This window comes from Manis pentadactyla, chromosome 1 (genome assembly GCF_030020395.1).
Source record: "Manis pentadactyla isolate mManPen7 chromosome 1, mManPen7.hap1, whole genome shotgun sequence".
Lineage (NCBI taxonomy): Eukaryota > Metazoa > Chordata > Mammalia > Pholidota > Manidae > Manis > Manis pentadactyla.
In genome coordinates, this window is record NC_080019.1 from 22553182 (window position 1) to 22577760 (window position 24579).

General features: G+C 34.5%; 1 protein-coding gene across 1 annotated transcript in view; it reads right to left on the minus strand.

Moving 5' to 3' along the window:
- Positions 1-24579, minus strand: part of LRBA (LPS responsive beige-like anchor protein) — a 760266-nt gene that overhangs the window by 560004 nt on the left and 175683 nt on the right. The window contains exons 29-31 of the mRNA XM_036887834.2: positions 22565-22724; positions 19381-19816; positions 8170-8300 (exon numbers count right to left, since the gene is read on the minus strand). Of these exons, the coding sequence (XP_036743729.2) occupies positions 8170-8300; positions 19381-19816; positions 22565-22724 (727 nt within the window). The remainder of the gene's footprint in view (positions 1-8169; positions 8301-19380; positions 19817-22564; positions 22725-24579) is intronic.

A 24579-nucleotide genomic window follows, 5' to 3' on the forward strand; every position in this document is an offset into this window, starting at 1 on the left:
ACTTTCTAGAAGTTAATAAGTTCACACTTTAAATATTGATATATTTTGTCAAACAGCCCTGAATAAACAATTCACACTTCTTTGATTACTAACAAAATTTAATGTATTTTCCCAATTTACTGGAAACAAAACAGAAACAAATGACTATTCTTACCTTTTGAGTATCTTTATTGGGATAATTTTATGACATAATTATTCATTATATATAATTAATGAACATTTACCTTTTATCATTCAATACAAATACTTTTCAAGTTTGTAGCAATTTTTTGCTATGCAGAATTCTAGAATCTTGCCTCTAAATCATCTGTACCAGCATGACACAGAAAATAAAAATACCACCAAATTTTTAACAGGGTTGTTAGGATATTTAAATTTTAAAATGTAAAGCAACTAAGGTAAAATAGATTCTCCAATGATACTTTCCCACATTTCTGAAAGGCACTATAGAAAAAAAGTGTAGGGCTCTTCTGAGGGACTCTACTATATATTCATGATTCATGCTATCCATTTTTAGTCAAGTCTTCTATATTATATATTACTTACCTGTCGAATTCCCGTAATAAATATAAAAGTTCCTTCACTCTTCTTAGCCTGAAACCCATTTTCCTTCCTGCTTCCAAAAAGAAATGCCAGGTCATCCAAGACCAGAGCCTTTCTCTGTACATCTGAAGAAAATCCTGCTAAGCTCTCAAGCTATCTCAACCATCAATCTGTCATATAACTTCTATTATCAATTTTTTATTTAGAAAACATGTTTTAAGATGGCAGAAAACACATCCTCACCAACCACCCACAACCAGACTATTTCAAACTAAATCCTAGGTTAGGCCACTTCCTTTGAAAATAACTATCTTAAGGGATTTTTATATAATTGAACTGTCTGGGGAAGCAGTAAGGGCTCTGTTCAATTATTAGCTGTGTGACCCTGGGCAAAGTTACTTAAGCTCTCTGGGCCTTATTTCACACATCTATAAAATTAATACTGAACTACTTCATAATTTATTTTGAGGATCAAAGTATTTAAAGCTTGAACCATAGTAAACAGTAAACACACAATGAATGATTGCTTCTTTTCTTACTCTTCTAACTCTATGACTGTCATTAAAATTTTTTAAGAAAGCTACATTTCCCTTTAACTTAGTCCATACTTGAGGCTGAAAACACACTGAAAATTTTCAGTGATTACTCATGTGATAGTAAGTGTAGGTAATTTAAAATGAAATGAAGCTTACAAAGTGCCTCTTAAACTATAAAAACTTTAAAAAGTAACCAAAGCTGAATTCTACTGAAAAGTCTAGAAACTGTAAAGCAAAGAAACAATTCCAGATTTAACTGTTATAAAAAGTAGATTTCCATTTTTCATTTATCAGTATAAAACAAAACACAGCTATAAACATAGTGTAAATCTGGTCACTGTCCTCTACAAGAAAATACTTTTATTAAAAGCCTGTCACTGCCTCACATCACTCCCACAATTTCCTTAGGCTCACTTCAGTTATGTCTGGGCATTTTGATTCAACTTGCTCTTTTAGGTAAGGCAAATAAAATTAATTCAGGATATAGATAAACACAGCCAGGCTCTAATCAGAGGTTTTATTGATTTAAGTGATTAAGAAACTGCAAGGGTCTTCAAGGATCTAAGATAATTTGACCTTTCCTGAGACATGGTTGGCCTTGAGGTAAAACTTGATCAATAATCAAAAGCTCTGCTTACCTGGTCTCAGCCAAATAGAAGGATCCAGAAGTCCAGACTGTCTGATCCCCCAAAGGCTTGGTTCCTTTGGGGGAGGCACTACAACTAACCTCTGGATAATTACTGAGCCTACCCTTACAGTGAGCATATTCCCACAGATGAAGTTATCTACAGTGAATCTTTCCCAGAACACATTTCTTTCCCCTTTCCCTTGATATCAGAGTTGACTTTTGTTTTCACTAAGATTTTTGTTTATTGCTGACTTTCCTCCCAACCTTACCATTCTGCCCAGTTCAGAGCTAACTGTCCACACAAACTCTAATGAACTGAAGCTATCTTAATGCATAGGATTAATGTTGAAATGAAGTTAAAGTACACATTTCTTCATACTGACATTTTTTAAAGTACATATATCCATTCACTATCAAAAGAGTTCCACTTTTGCATTTTCACAGCAAAATTTCAAACTGGAGGGTAAAACAAGGTGAAGATGAAAAAAAATTTTCACTCCCAATACTCAGTGAAGGATTTCAGGAAGCCTAATTACACTCAATTAATGACACCAGCAGTTTTCTAAATCCTTAATAGCAATATGATCATTGAACTACTTTTGGCCACTAACTTCTATATCAGTGATTAAATATTTCTGAGCTTTATTTTTTTAATCAGTGATAGTTTTTAAAAACAACTTTATTTGGAACAAAATAGCAGCAGACTCACAGACTCCAAGAAGGGACTAGTGGTTACCAAAGGGGAGGGGTGGGGGAGGGCAGGTGGAGAGGGAGGGACAGGGGATTGTGGGGTATCATGATTGGTGCACATGGTGTGCGTGGTGTCACAGGGAAGAGAATATAGTTCAGAGAAGACAAATAGGGACTCTGTGACATCTTACTACACTGACGGACAGTGACTGCAATGGGGTATGAGGGGGGGACTCAATAATAAGTGTGAATGTGATAACCACATTGTTTTTCTTGTGAAACCTTCATAAGAGTGTCTATCAATGATACCTTAATAAAAAAGAAAAAAAAAACTTTATTTGGAGTATAACCAGATATTTTCTCTCAAAGGATTATTATAGTTTTTCTTGAGCTTTTCTGAAGTTGATAAAAGGAATACATTAAGGTTCTATCTGTTTAAAAGTAGACAGAAGCAATATATCTCAAGAAAATATTTGTATGAGGCTTCGAGCAATAGTTGTAAAATAAAATTCGCTTTTATTATGCTAGTTAAGCCTAATTTTAATGAGCTGAAAGGCATATTAAAAACATGTAAAAGACTTAAGAGAAATGGTGGCTCTACATAAAAAAAATAACAAAAATGCTTTTGACACTACCCTAGAAGTAATGCAATTTTCAAACCTAAGAGACTACAGCAGAAAGGGAAGTCTTACAAAGTGTTCTTTTTAAACAATTTACCAATGAAGATTAATCAACTAGCAATGGTTATATAAGAAAAAAAAAAATCACATGAAAAAATAAGCTAAATTTACCAGGAATTTCACACCGTTGCTGCCAGAGAGAAAGTGTAATTTTTCGCCTCAGATAAAATTATGAATTTGTGACAAATGTACTGTTTCAAATTAATTTAACATTAAATATTTTCAACAGATGATCACACATGTAGATGCAAAAGCTAATTTCAACATGTGGAATGATACTGACTTATCTTTTCCTTATCTTTGCACTGATAAACTGGCTCCTTCAAACTGACAGTTTTCCAGACATTCAAAAAACAAAAAAGAAAATGCAAATAGATGATCTGTCTAGCATCTATCCAGGGAATAGCCAATTATTTATTCAAGTTCCCTACGGGTCTAAATAAATGATGTCCTTTTCAATAAAGTATCATTAAAACAAATGTCATTATTTCATTCCTACACACCACCGTATTTTTTTAATTATCCTCTCTCTTTCTTTATCCCTCTCCCTCCCCCTCACCCATTCTAAACCAGTTCATGGAGGGATAGTCTATATGCCCAGTAAAAACTTTTTATTAAATAAAAAACCTCTGTGAAATGAATAAAAGTTAAGTCTTTTGTGTCAAATCTTATATAAAGCAAAGAATCAAATATTTTCCTTCAACATCAAAAATGAACATACTAATTAATAACCTGCATGGCTCAGATTAACAGAATAGAACCTAATATTCTACTTACATAAGTATTAAACTTTGCAAATTAGCAAATACCCAAGCATATAAATTACTGAAGAACAAGACGAAAAAATTTTTTCATTTATTCCTTTACTGGGTTAGCTTCAATTTTGTTTTATCATTTTTGTTTTGCAGCATGGTAGAAAAACACCATATTTGAAAAAAGAGTAATATCTTAACACATATTTTATTTTGGGCAATTAAACTTCTGCTGATGAGTAACTTTAAAAATTCCACACTTTGATAAATTTACTAAAAATGATTTTCTCTTTCAGTTTTACTTTGAAAACATACAAAGAGTATACCTCTTCTTTGATGAGTACCTTTTACTACTTACTCAAAAAGATTTGCCATTGTTATTATTAGATGGTATTTTTTTGCCAATATAATCCAACAGAAGCTAAGGAATATTACTCAAACTAAAATCTGAAATTTCTATTATTACTAATCATAGTTTTAATAATGTACACTTTTAAAATGTCAACTACAAATCCTCATTTTTTTCTGAAAAATTATAAAATTATTTGGGTAATAATATTTTGACATAAGAATCCTCACCTCACATAAAGGTGACAAGCTCTAGTTCATTTTCTGGGATCCCTCTCTATACAGTCACAGTTTATCTTTAATTGTGCCACATGTAAAATTCAGAAATCCTACTTTGATATCAAAATTTCCAAATACTTTAAACCTTTCTGCTACATAAGTTATACTTTCTGTTTTATATTCACATGTTTCTTCCAAGGCAATTCCCTTTCTTTTTTTTGCTAATGCACCATGGACTATTCAAGTGTATTTTTTGTTAACCAATAATCTATCACTGAATTTGAACAGCTCAATTTTTGTTGCTGATTCACTATAAAATTCAGAACTAAAGTCACACCAAGACACAAGGTTTAAGGCCCACAGGGACAGATATTAACTATATAGGAACATATATTAACTATAATAAAATAAATAATTCAAGATCAAATCAAGACTAATACCTAACTTACCCAGACCTGTAAGAATAAACTACCTAGCTCAGTATGCAATTACAACAAACAATTCATCTACAAGTCATTTTCCTAAATCCTGCTTGAATCACAAAAAGGAAAATAAACTTCAGTGTGTGTGTGTGTGTGTGTGTGTGTGTGTGTGTGTGTGTGTGTGTGTGTGTGCGTGCACACCTACTAAAAAAAATCTATCACTTAAAAATATTGATGGTGAAAAGATAACTCTTTATTTGTGGGCTTTGGCTTCCAAGTGAGAAGAGAACAGGGTACAGGGTCACATATGCTGGGCAAAAGCACATAAAGTGGGGCTGTAGGAGAGTAAGAAGTAGAATGACTAGAAACACTAGATTGGGGTAGATTTTTCTTATCAAAGCAGTAATATTCATAAAAGCAATTAATGGAATGGAATAGAAATAAACTAAAATGGAGATACCATATAACATTGATAATGAGAGCACAGTGAAAGAGGAAGAGGAAAGGAAGAGTCAGCTATGGAAACCAAAATAAATGATAAAAAGACAGACCATCACCACGAAGACTTGGAATGACTTAAAAAGGACTGAATCATTTTTTTAAAAAATAAGGGGGATAGGAAGAAGAGAAAATAGCTAAAAATTCTAGCACAAAATAGAAAATCTTGGAAATATCTGAGAAACACCACCACCATAAATTATACAAAATTTAAATAATAGGAGGAAAAAAGGTACATTACGGGCTAGACACAGGGTTTAGTGGGTTTTTGCCAATAAATACAATAGTCTTCAGAATAGCAAATCATTTTGTAATTCTGCATATGGTTCTTCAGGTAACTTCATAATATAATGCACTTACATGAAAAAATACCATGGCTTCAGACAAAATTTATTATACTGCTTTATATCAAATATTAGCCATATATCTCAACTTTCTTACTGTTTATTTTCTCTGAAGACTGAATGATTTAAATTTTGAAAAACATGTTTAAAAGAAATCAGAAGATCCTATTTATGTTGTCCCATAAACTGGAATTAAAGGGCAATGTATTCAAAATAAAATGAAAATATTTTACTCTGTATTATGAACCTCTGAAATTAATACATTTACTGAAAGTTATTAGGAATTCACTCTTTCTGAATTAAAAAGATGGCACATAGTTTCATACGTATTAGTAACTTCTGCCTTTTTCCCAACAGAGCTAGTGCAGAAAAATCAGTTAGTATTTTCTTAAAGGCATTGGATGGAGGTAGAAGAGATATTTGCATAACCAGCCCAAAATAGATTATCAAATTGCTTCTCCAAAGTAAAAAAAGGAAGCATCATAGTACAATGGAACAATAAGAAAGTAGAAAAACCTGTTAGTTTTACACTTATTTCCCTTTATATTATCTAAGTCAATGACAAAATATAATAAATGTACCACACTATTTCAAGATGTTATTAAGGAAATAGGAAGGGAGTGGGATTGAGGGGGCATATGGGAACTCTTTACTTTGCACTCAATTTTTCTGTAACCTAAATTGATCTTAAAAATAAGGTCTCTTATTTTTTGTTAATTTAATAAAATAAAAAGCAAGGCAACACAAAACTCTGTGTACTACCACTGCAGCTTCTGGTTTACAGGTGGATATTTTTTTCAATAACTATTTTTTTCTAAAGTATAAAAACAATAGAAGATCACTGATAAAAATTTGGAAAAGCCACTAAAATTAAAATTAAAAAATCAAAACTGCCGGTAGTTCAACCACATAGAAATAATCGAGTAACTTCAGAGTACGTTTTCTTGCTTTCCCAGCTACAAAAGATATACACCTCACACAGTTACAAATGATTACATGGTATATAAACTATTGCATATAATAGTTTTTTTACTTAACCAACTATGAGCATTTTCTCTTAATTACTAAGAACTAAAATACTTCTAATTAATAAATCATTTAAAACTTTGAAAAAAATTATTTTTCTTAACACAAGTGAAGGGAAATTTGGGGGAAGATAAAAGAAATAAGCAGTCATAGTCTTTGTTTCTGGGACACATGATTTATAGTACCCTGAAAGGAAAAACAAAATATCCCTGGCAACTGGCTAGTAGAAACATCAAGTTAGGAACAAAATTCTCTGATATACACTTTTTCACCAAGTAAAGGTAGAAGAGCAGATGGGAGGCTTGTAATTTCCAAAAAGATGAAGGAAAGATACTATTTCTGATTTTAATATAATCCACCTACTAATTCCTTCAAAATACCTCTTATTTTTTATTAATCTCATTCAAGCGTAACAAGAAAGAATGCTTTTGGGGAAATAATATTCAGTTGGCAATTTTTTTTAATGAAAGAGCACATTTAGAAAAATGCTACTGATATTAAATATATCTCTTGTGCTAGCTTGGTCATTTTAGCATCACACGGTCTTCAAGTTTACCTGGTATTATGACTAAGCTTCCCATTGTGGGGAAGTTGGGGCTACTATGGCCAGAATCCTCACTGAACCTAAACCACTTGATGACCTGTTGCTAGGCTACTGCTTCCACACCTGTAGGCAATAAGCTGTTACCGCACTATATAGAGAGCTCGGCCCAGTTCTCTGGGCGGAGGCAGAGACGCTAGTGCTCGACCTACCGTCGGGAGAACAAGCCAGGTAATAAACTCTTTCACCCCAAGAATGTTTTACTGTCATTTTCTTTGGTCACATTGAATCCACAGTGAACTTGACCGGGGCTGAAACCCACGGGCAAGATAACATTAATATCTAGAAATTTAGGATCTTGCACCTATTTATATGCACCAAAAGGCTTTTACACTTGGAAGGAATATAGAAAGAGAGATGGATAAAAATCAAGTTGCAGTAAGAGTTATTGAACCTCTATGATTAATACTAGAATGATGATATACTTCAGGGCAGTATTCCCTTTCCAAGTCTCTAATTGAGAAAAATATGCAAAAGATATCAAAGTACTAAATACTACACAACATTTGACAATTGATAACCAGATTAAAAGACTAAATGTCACCAAAACTTGCTTTTCGAAATGACTATACAAATCTTCTCAAGTGCAGGAAAAAGAAAAAATGTATTTTAATCTATCATTCATTCACACATTCATCCACCCCACCAGCAGCATCCAATTTATCAGACACTATTATGTTTAAGTCAAGAAAATGCTTTAAGTATTTGATTTAGCTTATTTATTATTACACAGATTTACTAAGGACATTACTAAACAATCAACAATATAATATAAAAGCATAATGATTTATAAGATACCTAACAAAGCTTTATCAAAAGTCCCAAGCTTTGCTAACATGAGATCTAAAAAATTTTTTGTTGAAATCACTGACAGCTACTCACCAGGTGATTCTCCTCCCACGTCTGAGGCTTGGGATGAATCTACTGAAGAAACCACACTGACAGCATTGACAGGTATACTTGTAAGTGTGGAAGGTAAGACTGATGATTTTTTTGTTGCAACAATGACACTTCTGAAAGAAAGAAAGTAAGTAGATTTCAAATACAGACCTCTCAAGTTAATTACAAGAATTTAATTTAGTGAATGGGATCTCCATTTTGATGTACAGTTTAAAATTCTCTCCCAAAAAGATATCTTTTCAATGGTCTTCATATTTACCTGCATTTTTTTTAGAATGAGGACTGTGGATAAAATGAAAGTTCCTGTGGCCAGGATTCTTACCTGGACCTGGATGACTAGCTCATTACACACGTGTGCAATACACTGCTATTGACTCTATATAAAGAGCTCTGCCCAGTGCTCTGGGTGCAAGATGGTGGCACAGCTACAAGGCAGCAGGAGAGCAGAGCAGAGGCTGGAATGGTGGCAGCGGCAAGGACAGAGGACAGTTGGCTGTACGGGATGACTATGCAGGAAGAGAGGCCCAGAGGAAGGCTGTGTATGCAGAGGGGCCCAGAGGAAAGCTGTGCAGACAGAGGGGCCCAGAGGCAGAAACAGGCTTGCTACACGCAGACTCGCTCTGAGTGAATGGGACTTTAGTGATTGACCTGCCACAATGGAAATAAAGTTGGGTATAACCCTTTCAACCCAAGAATGTTTTACTGTCATTTCTTTGGTCACAGTGAATCCACAGTGAACTTCCGGGGACTGAAAATCATTGCCAAGACAACTGGCACAGTTGGCAGGATTCACTGTTGACCAAAGAAAAAGACAGGCTGCTGTTATGAGAGGGGTGCTTCAGTGGGTTTCCCCTATAAATGGGGAGACAGTGGATTGTCCCCCAATGGATTTGTCGTCTGAGGTGGTTTGCCTCCTAGAGGGCTGGGCCCCACCAGAGGACTGGAGGTAAGTGGAGGTGATATCTGAGGCAGTAAAGATAGCCCTTGGTATAGTAAGTAGGTCTTTTGAGGGACAGAGTGCCCGAGAGGCAGCGGGGACTGTGGGATGGCTGCTTCTCACAGTATTAAAAAAAGTTTAGTAGAAGAGAAGGACATACTCCTGAAAAAGACCCAAGAAATGGCGGCACAAGAACACAAGATGCAAACTGCTATGGATTCCCTGAAGGAGAAAATGGCATCGATGCAAGAGGAGGCAGCCCAAGAACACTGGCAGGGAGGTGCCATTAAAAAGGTAAAAGATTTCTTACAGAACAAGACAGCAGTGCTGCCAGGTGCTGTGGAGGAGGAAAAGGCCATCAAGGAAAAAGACACACTCCTGGCGGAAGCACAGGCAGAGGTGGCACGAGAACATCAGCTGTGAAGCATTGAGATGAAGGTAAGAGAGCTGCTAAAGACTGAGCTAGCATTGCTGTGAGGCACTGTAGCAGAGGAGGCACTTGGGGGAGTGGAGAAAAAGGTGCCATCAGCCCCAGAAATTGAGGAGCTGGGGAAGGACGAAGGGGTGGTGCTGAAAGCACTGACCCCTTCTGTATTGAAAGCACACCCAGTGGTTGTAAAGAAAATAAAGACCCAGCAGCTGAGAGCTTCCCAAGGAAAGGAGCAGCCCCCTCCCCAGGTCATGGAGCACTCTATGCTCCACCCCTATACTCAGGCTGAGCAGGTGGATTTGGGCTCCCGGTTTAGGCAGAAGCCCTCGGAGTCAGTATCAGCTTGGCTCCTGCATCTGTGGGACTTAGGGGTGGATGGAATTGTTCTGTCGGGATCAGAGATGGGAAAGCTGGCTTCCCTGACAGTGCAGCCTGCCTTGAGGCAGCCAATCCAAAATGCACATCAGACCCCAGGGAGTCACTCCCTCCTTGATTGGCTTATGGCTGCACTTCATGCTGTGTGGCCCAATCTGGGTGATCTGCCATCCTCTCCTGTTAGATGGCAGACATATGCTGAACTCCAACAGGTGCTACGAGAGCTAGGCATAAGAGATGCCATCTATAGTCCAGAGAATTATGACCCAAATGAAGATTTTCACTACTGGGATGAGAAATATTGTGCTTCAAATTGCTCCCACATCCCTCTTTGGGTCTCTAGTGGCCATTCTTCTTTCCCCTCACTTAGGGCAGCCCATAAGTGAGGTGACATATACAGTAGCAGACTTAGAAGAGGCTGAAGCAATGAGAACACAGAAAGAAATAAGGTCTGCTACTCACAAGAAGAATTTAAAGGGCCCCATGAAGGTTACGAGGTCCCAGATGTGGGTTGATTTAATACAGGCAGGAGCAGACGGAAGGAAATTAGATGGGAAGTCAAATATGATCTTACGAGAGCTATGGCAACAACTGAAACAAGAGCAGCAGTTCCAGCCATTAAAACCAAAGAGGCAGAGATCAGAGACAGAGCCACAAGTCTGTCCCGTGTGCCTGTAAGACTTTTTGCTGGAGAGACTGGAGAAAGAGCGTATTGTAAGACCCACCCGTAGTTCTTTTGGTTAACTCATTTGAATAGAACTGGTTTGAATACAGCCAGGATGACCACTTTGTGGCAATGGAGCTCCTCAGGCTTGAGGGTTATTATAATTTATAATTTCTGTTATTTGTATATTGTATTGTGTTGTTGTGGAGTTTGATTACAATGTTCCAGCTTCCTTGCACAGGGACCATTGCAGAGGACTGAGAGCACACAGATTGTGAGAAGAGAATCCTGGAGGGGTGGAGTTTGGATAAAATGAAAGTTCCTGTGGCCAGGATTCTCACCTGGCCCTGGCTGGCTGGCTCACTACACACGTGTGGGCAATATGTTACTATTGACTCTATATAAAGAGATCCACCCAGTTCTCTGGGCACAATACAGTGGCACGGCTGCAAGGGTGCAGGAGAGCGGAGCAGAGGCTGGAATGGTGGCAGCACCAAGGACACAGGCCCAGAGGTCAGCTGTGCAGGACGGCTGTGTGCGCAGAGGGGCCCAGAAGATGGCTGTGCAGACAAAGGGGCCCAGAGGCAGAGACCAGCTTCCTACATGCAGACTCGCTCTGAGTGAACGGGATAGTGACTGACCTGTCACCGTGGAAATAAAGTTGGGTATAACCCTTTCAACCCAAGAATGTTTTACTGTCATTTCTTTGGTCACACTGAATTCATAGCAAACTTGCCAGGGGCTGAAACCCATTAGCAAGACAAGGACAATGTACTATGGAAATATAATAATCCACTGTAACATGTGAACTTATATATATAATATCCTTTAAATTTACAATTATCTTTAATTATCCAACTTAAATAACATATATAAAAGGTATATAAAAAAGGAATTTTGGCACTCAAGTGGAAACATAATTAACTTTTTTCTTAACCTCAGAATTGAAGCAGAAAACCCAACATGTTTCTATAAGGACTTTAAAGCTCCACTAATTTGAAATCTTAAAACCTTAGAAATCTTACAAGGCAAATAAATAAATAAATGCAAATATAAACAATTTTTTGGAATGTATACAACCCAAGATTTTCTTTTTAACCCCCAAAGACTGTATTTTGATAATATATATAGAAGAAAAATGCATAGGTATAAAAGCTCGATGCAAAAATAACAAATTACCAGATTTATCTTGTATATTATTCACACATATTCATTATGCACCAATTTCGATTAAATGTAATACTTTACACAAAAATAGTAACTAAAAGACCATATTAGGCTTAACTTAAAAAGCATTTTTAATTGAAGTTAGCTCCATAAACATGCAAAAACCCAGTTAATGAGGTAAAGAGGACAGCTGATATATAATGCACTCCCACAGCAGTGCTTACTTTTAATTACCTGGTGTTAACCATAAGCCTAAAGTCTTCAACAGTCAATTTATTTAATCACATCTTTTGTTGACAATATTGTAACTGCAAGCTTCAAGTATTCCCTTAACAGCTTTAAAGATTTCAGTTTCTAAATAAAGTTACCTAGATACTTGATCCCAATAAATGTATTGAAAAGTAGAAATTACATAATTCACGTAGTTTAAAAATACATTTTGTTTTTGTTGTTATATCAAAAAGAGATAATATAGAAAAAGGTTCTGTTTTACTTCAGTGCCTATCATGTGATGGCAAACACTGTTGCCAATTAAATCAAGTTCTCCTGTGGTAGGCATGGCTTATTCAATGAACTTGGGGGTAGCTGGTGTCACATCATTATAAGGGTGACTGCCAATGTTAACTATACACTAAAAAATAGAAGCAACAGCCACCTGAGCCCTCAATCCAAAATGGTGTGCTTAAATCACAGTAGCCTATCTGAGATGAAGATTATTGACTTTAAGGGGAGTAGATATGACCCCTGTGTGTGTGTGTGTACATATGCAAGGCACATGTGCTGCAGGTACATTCAGAAAACAATACAAAGTGTAATGTGTTTATTTCTTACTCTGGGCAGAAATCTAAAAGCCTATTGTTTAAGAAAATCTCTAGCTACCTTTTCCGCAGCAAACCTATTTTTGGAGAAGGAGAGGAAGAGAAATATGGAGGATTTACTTTCACATCTGTTAACAGAACAAAGAACCAGCAAGACCAAGTTTACTCATACAATATAGGTAAGTTCTAATAGGAGCAATACAAAATATATTTAGAAAAGTAAAATTGTTTTTTCTATAATTGAAATTTAACATAAATATACCCTGTGCATCAGCAATTCCACTCCTAGGAATTTCCTCAAGATAACTTATGTCCATGAAAAATACATACAATGATGTTCAGAGAGTCTTTATTTATAATAGCAAAGACCTGGAAATAGCCAGAATCTTTTAAGCAGAAAGATGAATAAAAATATGACAGTATGCTTACCCAATGGAACAATACTCAGCATTAATAAAAAGAAACAAACTACTAATAAATATAACATATGTAAATCTCAAAAGCATTACTGCTGAGTGGAGAAACCTGACACAAAAGAACACAAACTTCGTATTACCTTTCACATGAAGTTCTAGAAAAGACAAATCTAATCTACGGTAGAGAAAAAGAACAATATCTACCTCTGGGGATGGGGACAGGCGCTGGCTAGAAAGATGCCTGAGGGAACTTTCAGGACTGATGATACATACACAGGTGGATAAATTTATCAACTCATCAAATGGCACAATTAAGACTTTTGCCTTTCATTATATATACACTTGACCTTAAAAAACAGTATTGATCTCTAGAGATCAGCATGCTCAAATGTTTGAGAACTCATGTCCATAACTTACTTTGAAATGCATCAAATAAAAAAAAAAGATAGACTGATGGACAGAAGGATGGATCTATGGAGAATTGTATGATGAAACAAACAGTTAAAGGCTAATTACAGAACCTCAGTGATGGGTCTATGGCTGTTCAATGTACAATATTTCACATTCTCTATATGTTTGAATATTTTCAGAATAAAACACTGGAAAACTGGTAACAAAAAATTTATTACAGACATTCCATAATGTACATAATCTCTATTTGTCCCAGATAGCATGGTTAATTACATGTAACAAAAGAACTTTATCTCATTTCTAATGCTGTAAACTACTTCCATTTATAATGTTTTAAATCATGAATATACCTATTCTTTCTTTCAGTTCAATAAATATTTATTGTCCAAGATTGTTCGTTCACATATTGTTTTCTCAATACATCTAAAGTATAACTTCCTACATTAATGTAGATTTAACCCAGCATTCCTCACACACTTCTGTAATATGTTTGTATAGTTCCTGAGCATTATATCCTATCACAATTCTAACGCTTTATATATGCTATTCTTCTGCTAAGATGCCTTCCTATTAGTCCTGTTAGCCAGCAAATTTCCTTTTACCTTTCAAAACCATGCTCAAAGGTAAGCCTTCCCAGAGTTCATAATGCACTATTCTTTGTGTCCCTACATGATCCTACTATATAAACTTATAAATTATTAATAGCTGTTATGGCTTAGCACTGACAATACACCAAGAATCAGCACTCAATTCTCAAAACATTCCTAATATGCATATTATACTTTAAAATTTTTAAAGTTAAGCTTAGAAAGGTAAAATTACCTCCCAAAGTAAATGGCAGAACTGCCCTACAATTCAGGTTTACCTAAGAGCCTCTAATTTGAACTGTTTCCTCATAGTGACTTTTTTCTTAAGTTTTATATAATATAAATATGTATTTATTCACACACCATATACCATATATATAATTCACATACCATATAATTTATTCTTTTAAAATGTACAATTAAATGGTTTTTAGTATTTTCATAAAGTTATGCAACCATCACCACAATCATTTTTAACATTAAAACATAATTATATATAATCATCTAAAAGCAATGGTAACAGATTTCCAAGATATAAAATTATGTATGTTCTACTAAAATAATGTATCCACTCACAAATGTTACAAGTCTGCATTCTTGAGCCTAGCTATGTACTTAGCATAATAGAGAAATAAAATTGATTGATTTCCAAATTTAATGACTAATTAAAATAATTTCTGAGGAAGTAACATAATACTTCAGCCCTGGACCACATGAAAACAAAATTCAAAGTCAAAACGATCCAATTAAAAGGACATTAAGCAGTAGGCAGACTTCAAGATATTTTCAGTTCCATTACCAAGTGTTTTCATTATTATAAAGTGCCCATGTAAAAGACTAACATCTTCAACAGAAAGGATATTTAAGCTAACACATTTATTATGTGTATGTATGTTAAGTGTAAACCTAAACTACTATAGCATATCCAACAAGAAAAAAAAAAATCTAGAAATTTAAATTTATCACCACTCAAAACTGATCATGCAAGGACTATGTATTTCACATTTTTATAAAATGCTTTGAAAAAAAGAACAAAGATGCAAAGGGCATTTGACACAACTTCTGATAGCCACTGCCAAGCAGTATGCTAGGGATATTTCTGGCATCATTCTCAGGCTGCATATTAAGTTTCTATTTAAGAGACAAATTGAAATCCTTATTAATATTTAAGAAACAAATAATAGAATTTTTAATATCTGACAAAAAAGCACTCAAATTTGTTGGCATAAAGAATTTGGAAGACAAATGTATTTATACAAACTTTTTCTACACTCAATTAAAAAACAAATATTAAAGTATAAAAGTTTACATATTATAGCTCTTTTTCTTTACAAACTCACTAACTTTCATGACTAATTAACATTTGTGAGGCATTATGTTAAGCTGAGGCACTATTGTGATAATATATGAATTACTCATATTTACAACAACCTATGAGGCAAGTACTTTGGATTATTATCCCCATGTTACAGATGAAAAACAATTTTCTTAGGGTTCTAAATACAAAAAAGTGTAAACACTGATGATTTTTTTAACATGAACTAAAATGTTAAGTGAAAGTTCTTTTTATTGGTTAACAACAGAGATAAAGCAACAATGTCTTCCAGATCACTAAGGTTCGGAAGTTCGACTTGACAATCATATCAGTTTCAAATATCACAAACTCTCACATAAATGTTCTTTTATTTAACATGCAAAATGGTTCACCAAAGGAGAAAAAAACATTTTAAGCCTAACACTTTAGTCCCTAAGGATCTAGTTGAGAAGCCAGACAAGCCCTTGAACTTTATCAAGATAAATCCCTGGCATCTACTAATCACCAGAGAGGATCTTCAAATTAGATAAGAACAAGAATTTTGGCATGGGAACGAACACAAACACCTTGCCATCCAGAAAGGCCCACAACCTGGCAGCTTTTCAGCAAGGTTGCACTCACATAGCTGTTACTCTAAACTTTCCAGCTATTGCTTGGAAGTTGATAATTCTTAAGATATGAAGAGAGTTGTGATTTCTGACACAGCATTCCAGAGATAATTACATGATTAGAGGGATGTTTTGGAATTCCCAAAGATATTCCACTGGTCTACGCCTGCATGAATAGTTTTCAAAAGGTGTCTATTGCTAAGAGAGGGGGGAAAAACAGAGCCATTCGGTTGCCATCAGACAATATGTTAAAAGTACACCAGACATTTAAGTTCCATGTAACATCCTGAAAAATACTATCACCAAAATTCCCCTTTTTGTTCTATAAAGCCCCCTAAAATGTAGTACCTAATAAACATGGTTTCCTAAACAAGTTCTTAGTCTACTCACTGAAGGCATTGCTAAGGCATAGATTTAATTTCTACACTATTTAAAAAGAAATAAATTCAAAATACATGAAATTTTGGACATTTATATGAAATACCTTTGACTATATTAAGATATATTAAAAAAATACCCTCACTTAAGTATTTATGACCTCTCAATCTAAGATTAACACAAATTTAAGCAAATTATAAAAATTGAGAATACTAAAAACCTAATCATGTACACACCACTTCCCACCTTCAAAATATACTCGGTTGTTAACTTTTTGAGGTATATATGAACATGTATATCTATTTTTTAAAAAGGTAATAAATTCCAAAGTATTCTGTACACTGCTTTTTCATTTAATAATATATCTTCAATATCATTTTACATCAATATATAGTGTTCTGCTTTTCCCTCTTTAGTGGCTGCATAGTATTTACTATATGTATGGAAAGTAACACATGGTACCAATCTTTCATTGTTTGGCAACTATATTTGCGTAGCACAGCAAAATGACAGGGTCTAGAGTCAGTTTTCCAGGGTTCAAATCTTAGCTCCACCATTTATTTGCAAATGAGTTCAAGCTACTTAATTCTTCTGCTCAATTTCTTCATCTGTAAAATAAGAATAAAAATAGTATCTATCTACCTACCTATCTAAAAAAATGCATTTAGAATACACCTTCACAGAGTAAAAGCTCATAGCTGTTACTTTAATTATGAAATTCCTCTTAAAGAAAACATTTTATACTTGTGTGTATCTTCTGTATAAACTTCTAGAGGTGTGATTAAGTTTACATATCTTAAATTTTAATTAATACTGCAATTTTCCCTCAAAGAAAATGTACCAATATACTATCTCAACAATATAAATGTTTCTTCATACCCTAACACTATGTACCTTATTTTAAATCTCTAATTTAATCAGATGAAATTATCTCATGGTTATTATTTTCTTTATTATTAGTGACAGACCATTTTCACATATTTACACATTAACAGTATTTCTCTTCTTACATGAACTACCTATGTCTGTCGATTTTTCTAGCAGATTAGTCATTTTGATTTATTATCATTATATGTATATACTGAGAATATAATCCTTTTACCAATAATATGTATTCTAAATACTTAATGTCTATATATACATGCTTACACACAACAGAAAGCAGCAGTGACTGAAAGTCTCATTATGTATGATACCTATGTTTGTATTTATTGAGTGATTTCTTCATATTAATCACTATAGATAAATATATCTTCAATATCATTTAATATCAATACATACACTGTTCTGCTTTTTTTCTCTTTAATGGCTCAGCATTACACAACCTAAGGATAAGAAAACTGAGTCTCGGGGATGATATACCTTGTCCCAATTTACTAATGCATGATAAAGCCACGACTCACACTGTCTTATTTCTAGAGTCAGTATTTTAAATTCTATGTTATTAAGCCCATTTAAAAAAAAAGACATTTGAAACTAGCAGCCACTATATTATAGATATAACAATATGCTATTTACCTGAAATTTAGACTTTGTCATTCTCATCACTCCAGGACATTGACCTAACCTTTAAACAGATGTAGAGGATAATATGACAGAGGATGGTGGCAAAAGATTCTCCATTAAAATTATTTACTCCGTGTTCTTTCAGAGACCTTAATTACCATAAACAATTTAACCCAGCTTGTATATCTAAAGTGCCAAGCCACTCCAAGCCTAAAGTAGAAAACTAGGAGATTATAGAAGAAATTAAGAGAACAGGAGACACAAAGAAATGAACAACCAGATGAAGAAAATGTCAAAAGAAAACAGAAGCCAACAAGAAGGAAATTCCACTGATCAAGTCACAGACAATTTGAGCGGCAATATAGCTAATGACAACAGTTTATAACAAACTGAATGAGAAAGGAAACCATAAGGCAGCATAAGAAATGAATTCATTTGAGAAGGATGATAGAGTTTAACAGTACTGCTTCTCAAGGAATACCTTCACAGCAGAGAAACCTAGAAAGTACCATTTTAATAAGTGATCAGAAAGAACATCATCAGTAATTAGGTAAAACTATCTCATTTGTAAGAATACAAGAATAAATAGTGACATTCCATGATATTCCTGCTAAAGATGCAACTTGAATCTAATCCTAACAAAGTATTGGACAAATCTAAATTGAGGGATACTCTATTAAAACAGCTGGGCTATCATCTTTTAAAGTGTCAATATCATTAAATTCAAGAAAAGACTAAGGCACTGTTCTTTCAGATTGAAGGATAATAATAAAACACAACAAAATATAACAGATAATTCTGAACTGGAGCCTTCTACTATAAAGGGCATTACTGAGAAACTTGAAAGGTATTTGAGGATTATAAGACAGTATTATATTTTGATGAATTATGGTTATGTAGAAAAAAATACAATAAAATATTCAAAGGAGATGAAGTAGTGTGTGAACTTCCTTGCAAATGACTGCAAGGAAATAAAATGTCTTTTAGCTAGCAACTTCTCCAAAATTGGAGCTAATTTCCAGATAAAAATACTGATTTTTGAAGAACACTTTTAATTATTCTAATACATGCATGTCATTATAGGTAGAATTTCTGAAAATTTAACAGTATATGAAGGAAATTTTCAAATAAATAGGAAAGGTTTCTTAGGGCAGCAGAACCAATGAAGTCAGGAATCTGTAAGTCAGATTTCTCAAGCTGTCAGTGCTTAACACCTTGCTGAATTCCTCAATCTGTTGGAATCCACAGACTCCACTTTTTTTCACAAAGGCTGGTATAGTACTGACAGTAAGGGAGTGAAAGACAGTCATTTGTAAGTATAGGTGATTTTTTTAGTTGTAATAAACACACAATTAACATACAACTTGCCAAAATAATATTTGAATTATTTTTAAAGCATTTTTTCTGCTAATAAAAACTTGAAATTATATACAAACCACACAAAACTGTCCTTACAATTTTTATAAACTAGATTAAAACATCCCTTTTTAGTGCTGATGGTACAAAATTTATCAGAGTTAAATTCCTGTTTACTCTTAAGTCTTTATAAATATAAGCATACCAAAACAAATGACTATGTACCTGTCAAAAGATCTGAAGTGCACAGGTTGTTCAACCGACAGATCACCAAGAGCTCCAAGGCAGGCTGGTGGCAGAAGGGCAGGATCCACTGGGGCTCCATCTGCTGGTATGTTAACTAAGCTTCGGAGAATATCCTTCACATTGACATTTTTTGAAACTGGAACTGATGGTGCAGCCTTGTTATCCAACTCATTTTCTCCATCATTTTTGGTTTCCTGAGATCTATTGACTTCTAAAGAAAGAGTGCATAGCACCTCACTAACTGCATCTGGGCCTGCACTCACACTTGGAGCAGCTGCATCTACACTGCTTCCCAAGGCGGTAGCTGTTTCTTCCCCAATGCCTGAGTCCCTCCTTCGAGAGGATGTTGTGCTTTCAGATTCTTCCACTGACGCTGGTGTTAACGGGCTGAATGTGGCTGGTATGTTTTCTACATCTTACCCAGAAACAGAAGAAAAACATAAATTAAAAATATGGGGGACCAGTTTTTAAAAGGTATATTCAGACCCGATAGCCATCTACTATTTTAAAGTATGAAATATGTGTTAAGTTCTAAAAGGCAAAAATAAATTGCATGGCCTATGAAACGCCCTGAGTAAATGCACCTATAATTAAAAGATGGTATCATAAAATAATAACAGTAATAATAATAAATGTCAACAAACTATCTTGAAAATACCTTGGGGAAAAAGCTCTCCAAAATGAATGCAACACAAGGCTGAAAGCCAGTGATTGGCCAACAAGGAAAAGCCCCAAATCCTAAGGCTAAAGTACAAGGTTCCTCAATAATATGAATCTACTAGAATGTAACTTAATCAGGACAGGGAATCTGTCTTCTCTAACACTTCCCCTCAGCGCCTGCAGCAATGCCTGGGCCTAAAAAATTCCTACAACAAAGCAGAAGGCAGTCAACAAATATTTATCAGATGACTATTCATTTCCAACTTTAATTTCCTGCCATTCATGTAATGTGACATGTTACACTTGACAACACCATAACACTTGAAATCTGCTGAACACAGGACAATGTTTTGGGCTCCTGTGCACTTTATACATTGCCATTTCTTTGGACAGTAATCTCAAGACCTCTACTTCAAACATGGTTTCTACTGACAGAAAAGTTGTTGCTCCTCCTGCATGCACAAAAATTTCAATAATCCTTAAAATCTAGTTCAAAAAGGTACATCATCTACTCAATCTGTTTGACTTTCATTCCCTCCAGTCAGGTGTTCACTACATCCCAACAAAAATGATCTTGCTAAATCCAGCGGTCAGTTCTCTTGACTTAGCAGCTGCAACTGATTATTCCCTCCAACTTGGTGAGGACTTTTCTAACTTTACTTGTAGGACCCAATGCTTTTCTGATTTTTCATCTACTACCTTACTGGTTGTTCCTTCTCTTCCTGCATTTCTTTTTATCCCTAACTTCTTACGCTGGAGGAACTTAGTACTCAGTCCTTGGCCTCTTAGCATTTCTATCAGCATTACGCCCTTAGTGATCTCATTCACAAGTCTTAAAATACCACTGCATCAAAACAAAAAGTTCAGACTATTATTTATAACTGCCTACTCTGTTATCTTCTCTTGTATGTCTGAAAGACATCTCAAATTCAGCATTTTGAAAACTGAATTCTTATCTTTCCTCGAAAATGCTTCACTATCCAACTGAACCTTATAATCATTCTTGACTACCTTCCATCTTTCACATATGCACACCTAGTAATTTAAAATCCTATTCTCTCTACCATCAATATATACCCAGAATCTGAGTACTGCTCATTAGCTCTACAGATATCACCCTAAGCCAGCCCAAAATCATCTCTTGCCTGGATTACTGCAATATCTTCCCAAGTGATTGTGTTGGACTATTACATCAGTGATCCTATTGGCCCATGTCTCCTGGAATTAGCCCCCTCAAGAAGTCCTTGAATTTTGGCTGGGCCTGACTTACTGTAACCAACAAAATGAGGTAGAATTAGCACTGGGCCAGTTCTGTGCTCGAGCTTTAAAAAAGTCTGGCAGCTTGTGTATTCTTGCAGTCTCCGAACACCTGACTGCCTTCTGACTACCTTGCTGGAGAGGACATGTAGAGAGACCCTATGAAGAGAAAAAGGTGCTCCCAATTACTGGAGGGAAACCAAGGAATCCAGCTGAGGACAAGTATCAAAGCCCCAAACATAGAACCCAGGCTAAGCCATTTCAGTCAGCCAGCCATAGCTCTTGAAGTTATACTAGCTAATGCACTAGATGTATGAGTAGAAAACTTATCTCAGAATTTCCAACCCCAGCAAAAACCAATTGGAGCAGGGAATGAAGTCATCCCCACAGAATCATGATAACAAGACGAAAATAGCTGTAGTTGTAGGCACTAAGCTTTGAGGTAATGTGTTAAGTGGCAGTATCTAACTAAAACACTGGTTTTCCTTGCCCTCTAGGGCATATGCTCAACACAGAATCCCAAGTGATACTTTTAGAAACATAATTCTAACTCTTACACTCAAAACACTCCAATAATTCCCTATTTTCCTGCTTCCACACCGTGTTTCTCCTGGTCATTCCTGATATTTTTCTGTTTGATTTTTCTTTTCTTAGTACTTACCCCTTCTAAAATAGTGTACAATTCATTTACTACATGTACTTATATCTTCCTTCTCCTCTCACTAGAATACACGCTCCGTGAGGGCAAACATTTTTTTTCTCTTTTGTTCATGAATATACCTAAGTACCTAGTAGGTCCTGAATATTTACTGAATAATTAAATTGTCTCCATTGGGTAGCAGCTACTTCTATAACTGCAATAGCTGCTTCTCTACCTATAAATCCATAACTGGTAGCTATTTCTATAACTGCAATGATTACAATTATTTCATACCAAATCTCTCTCTTATAAGAGAATATATATTATTTATTCTTTGCAACAAAAATGTTTAACAGTTTATTTGTAAAGGATAACATTTTCTTACTTACTTTTTAATTAGGTGGCTCAATTAAAGAACAGAAGTCATCTCCCAATAGCAATTAACTACATGGTACTCAAAGTAAAATATTTTGGTACTTAAAGTAAATGTACGCTCTTACTTTATCCATAAACGGATTTAATTCCAGAATCAATATTTTAACTATTATAAGTAGGTAGCCTTTTACTTGAACTTTGGATATCAGAGAATAAGATGTGGAAACTTACCAGGAAGGGATAAATTCCTACTTTCACTACCAGTTTCCTTAAATGGCTGGCTACGCCTTTCATTTTGGGGTTCCAAAATGTCTCTGTACTTTGAGACCATAAGGACAGAGATAAAGTACACAACAGCCAAAGCTAAAAATTGAGCTTGTTTGCTATCCTCCTAGGAAAAAATAAAAGTAGTTTATCATGCCACTATTAAAAAATGTGTATTCATCTTATTTTAAAAGACAATGTTTAAATATTAAATAGAAAAATATGTTCACAAATCTTTTAATATATGCAGAAATCAGTAAATTCAACTCAGAAAAGATTAGGTAAAGTCTACTGAAAAAAATGCCTGTAAATGAGAGGTTTTATGCTTCTAAAACTTGGAAAGGCAGAATTTGGCTCACTTTTTTTAATTAAGTAACTCAAACAGAAGAGACAGGTCCTAATACACTTTATAGGATTAATTAATCTCAATCATTATATATGAATAACTTTTTATGTCTAATGATAAGAATCAAAGTATGTCAAAAATCACAATAACAGTTTTCCTAAAAGACAAACATTTGAGAAAAAAACTGAAATTATCAGTTATAGACAGTTTACCAATAACTTCTCAGAAGTATTTTAAACAGTACAGACTTGGATTGAAAATACAATGTCTGCCAGAAAGAAAAGTACAAACTGTAACGGCCTCCACAGATCACCTACATATCTGTATATCAATGACCTCTTCATCTAGTCAAATTCCCCATCTACAAAGAGACCCTGAACACATCACTATTTTTCAAAATAAGTTTGAACTTAATTAATTTAAAGGAAAAGCTAAAACTTTTCCACCAAATCCTGAAAACTAAAGTACCTTATCTCAAGCAGCAGGTAAATTTAGGATAAGGAAAACAAAGAACATTGTTGCTTAGCAGATAAATAAATAGTAACTAATGGTACAAACGCAACTAAAAGCTAACAATTAGCTGGTGTCAAAGTTTTGGACACAATTTTAGGGGAAAAATGAGATATCAGACTCTATGTGAACATATCCACTGATAGGATAGCATTATTGACATATTTCTAATCTGACAAGAATCTGTGGTACTTTTTAGTTTCATGTATAAGAACTTACTAATCTTGACTAGAAAAAATAAATGTACATTTTTCCTTTATTTAACCATTCCTTTTCTCCAGACACACTTGTGTTCCTCTGCCACGCAATCTTGCCACCAATTATAATAACTGCTGCTAATGATATTAACATTAAAAATGTAATCAAAGAACTTGCTTGGTCTTAACTTCTTAATCTGGTATAAATTATTTATGCCTCTATCTAAATCGTTAGCTAGCCCATTAATATATTCAATGTCTATTTCACTAACTACTGTATAAAGGTTGAAATGTATGCCTGATTTCTGCCCAAATAAAAAATACACCATAATCTTTAGGTTTATGTCCTAACTCTTGAAATAACTTAGTTTACAGTTATACTTGTCACTTATTGAATACTTACTATCAGTCAGGCTATGTACTTCATATACATTCAATAACCCATTTGAACAAGATGAGGCCTATAGAGGTAATTTACCTAAAGGCATATAGTAAGAGAAAAAGCAAATCTGAACTCAGATTAGAGTGAATAAAAACCTTACACTTAATCTCAGGATAATAATTTATTCATATTCCCAATCTTAGTTCATTTTCTTTTTCATCAAAGTTTGCATATGCTGGAAGAGGCTCTGGGTATAGTTTGGGGAATATAATCTTTTCTCTTTTTCTAAAGCTCTCATGAGGTAATTAAGTAATTTTTATAATTACAAAGAAATTAAAATAATTTGTTACTTTCAAAAATGGTATGGAAGACATAGGCAATATTCTAATCCTCTGTCCAAATAACATTATAAAATAACTTGTTAGGATGTTCCAAAGAGCCAAATCATATGGAGCCAGGTGAGGCATTTTTACTTCATTTTAAGTGCTACAGAAAACCATTAGAGAATATTTACAGTAAAAAAGTTATATAATCTATAGTAGTTTCT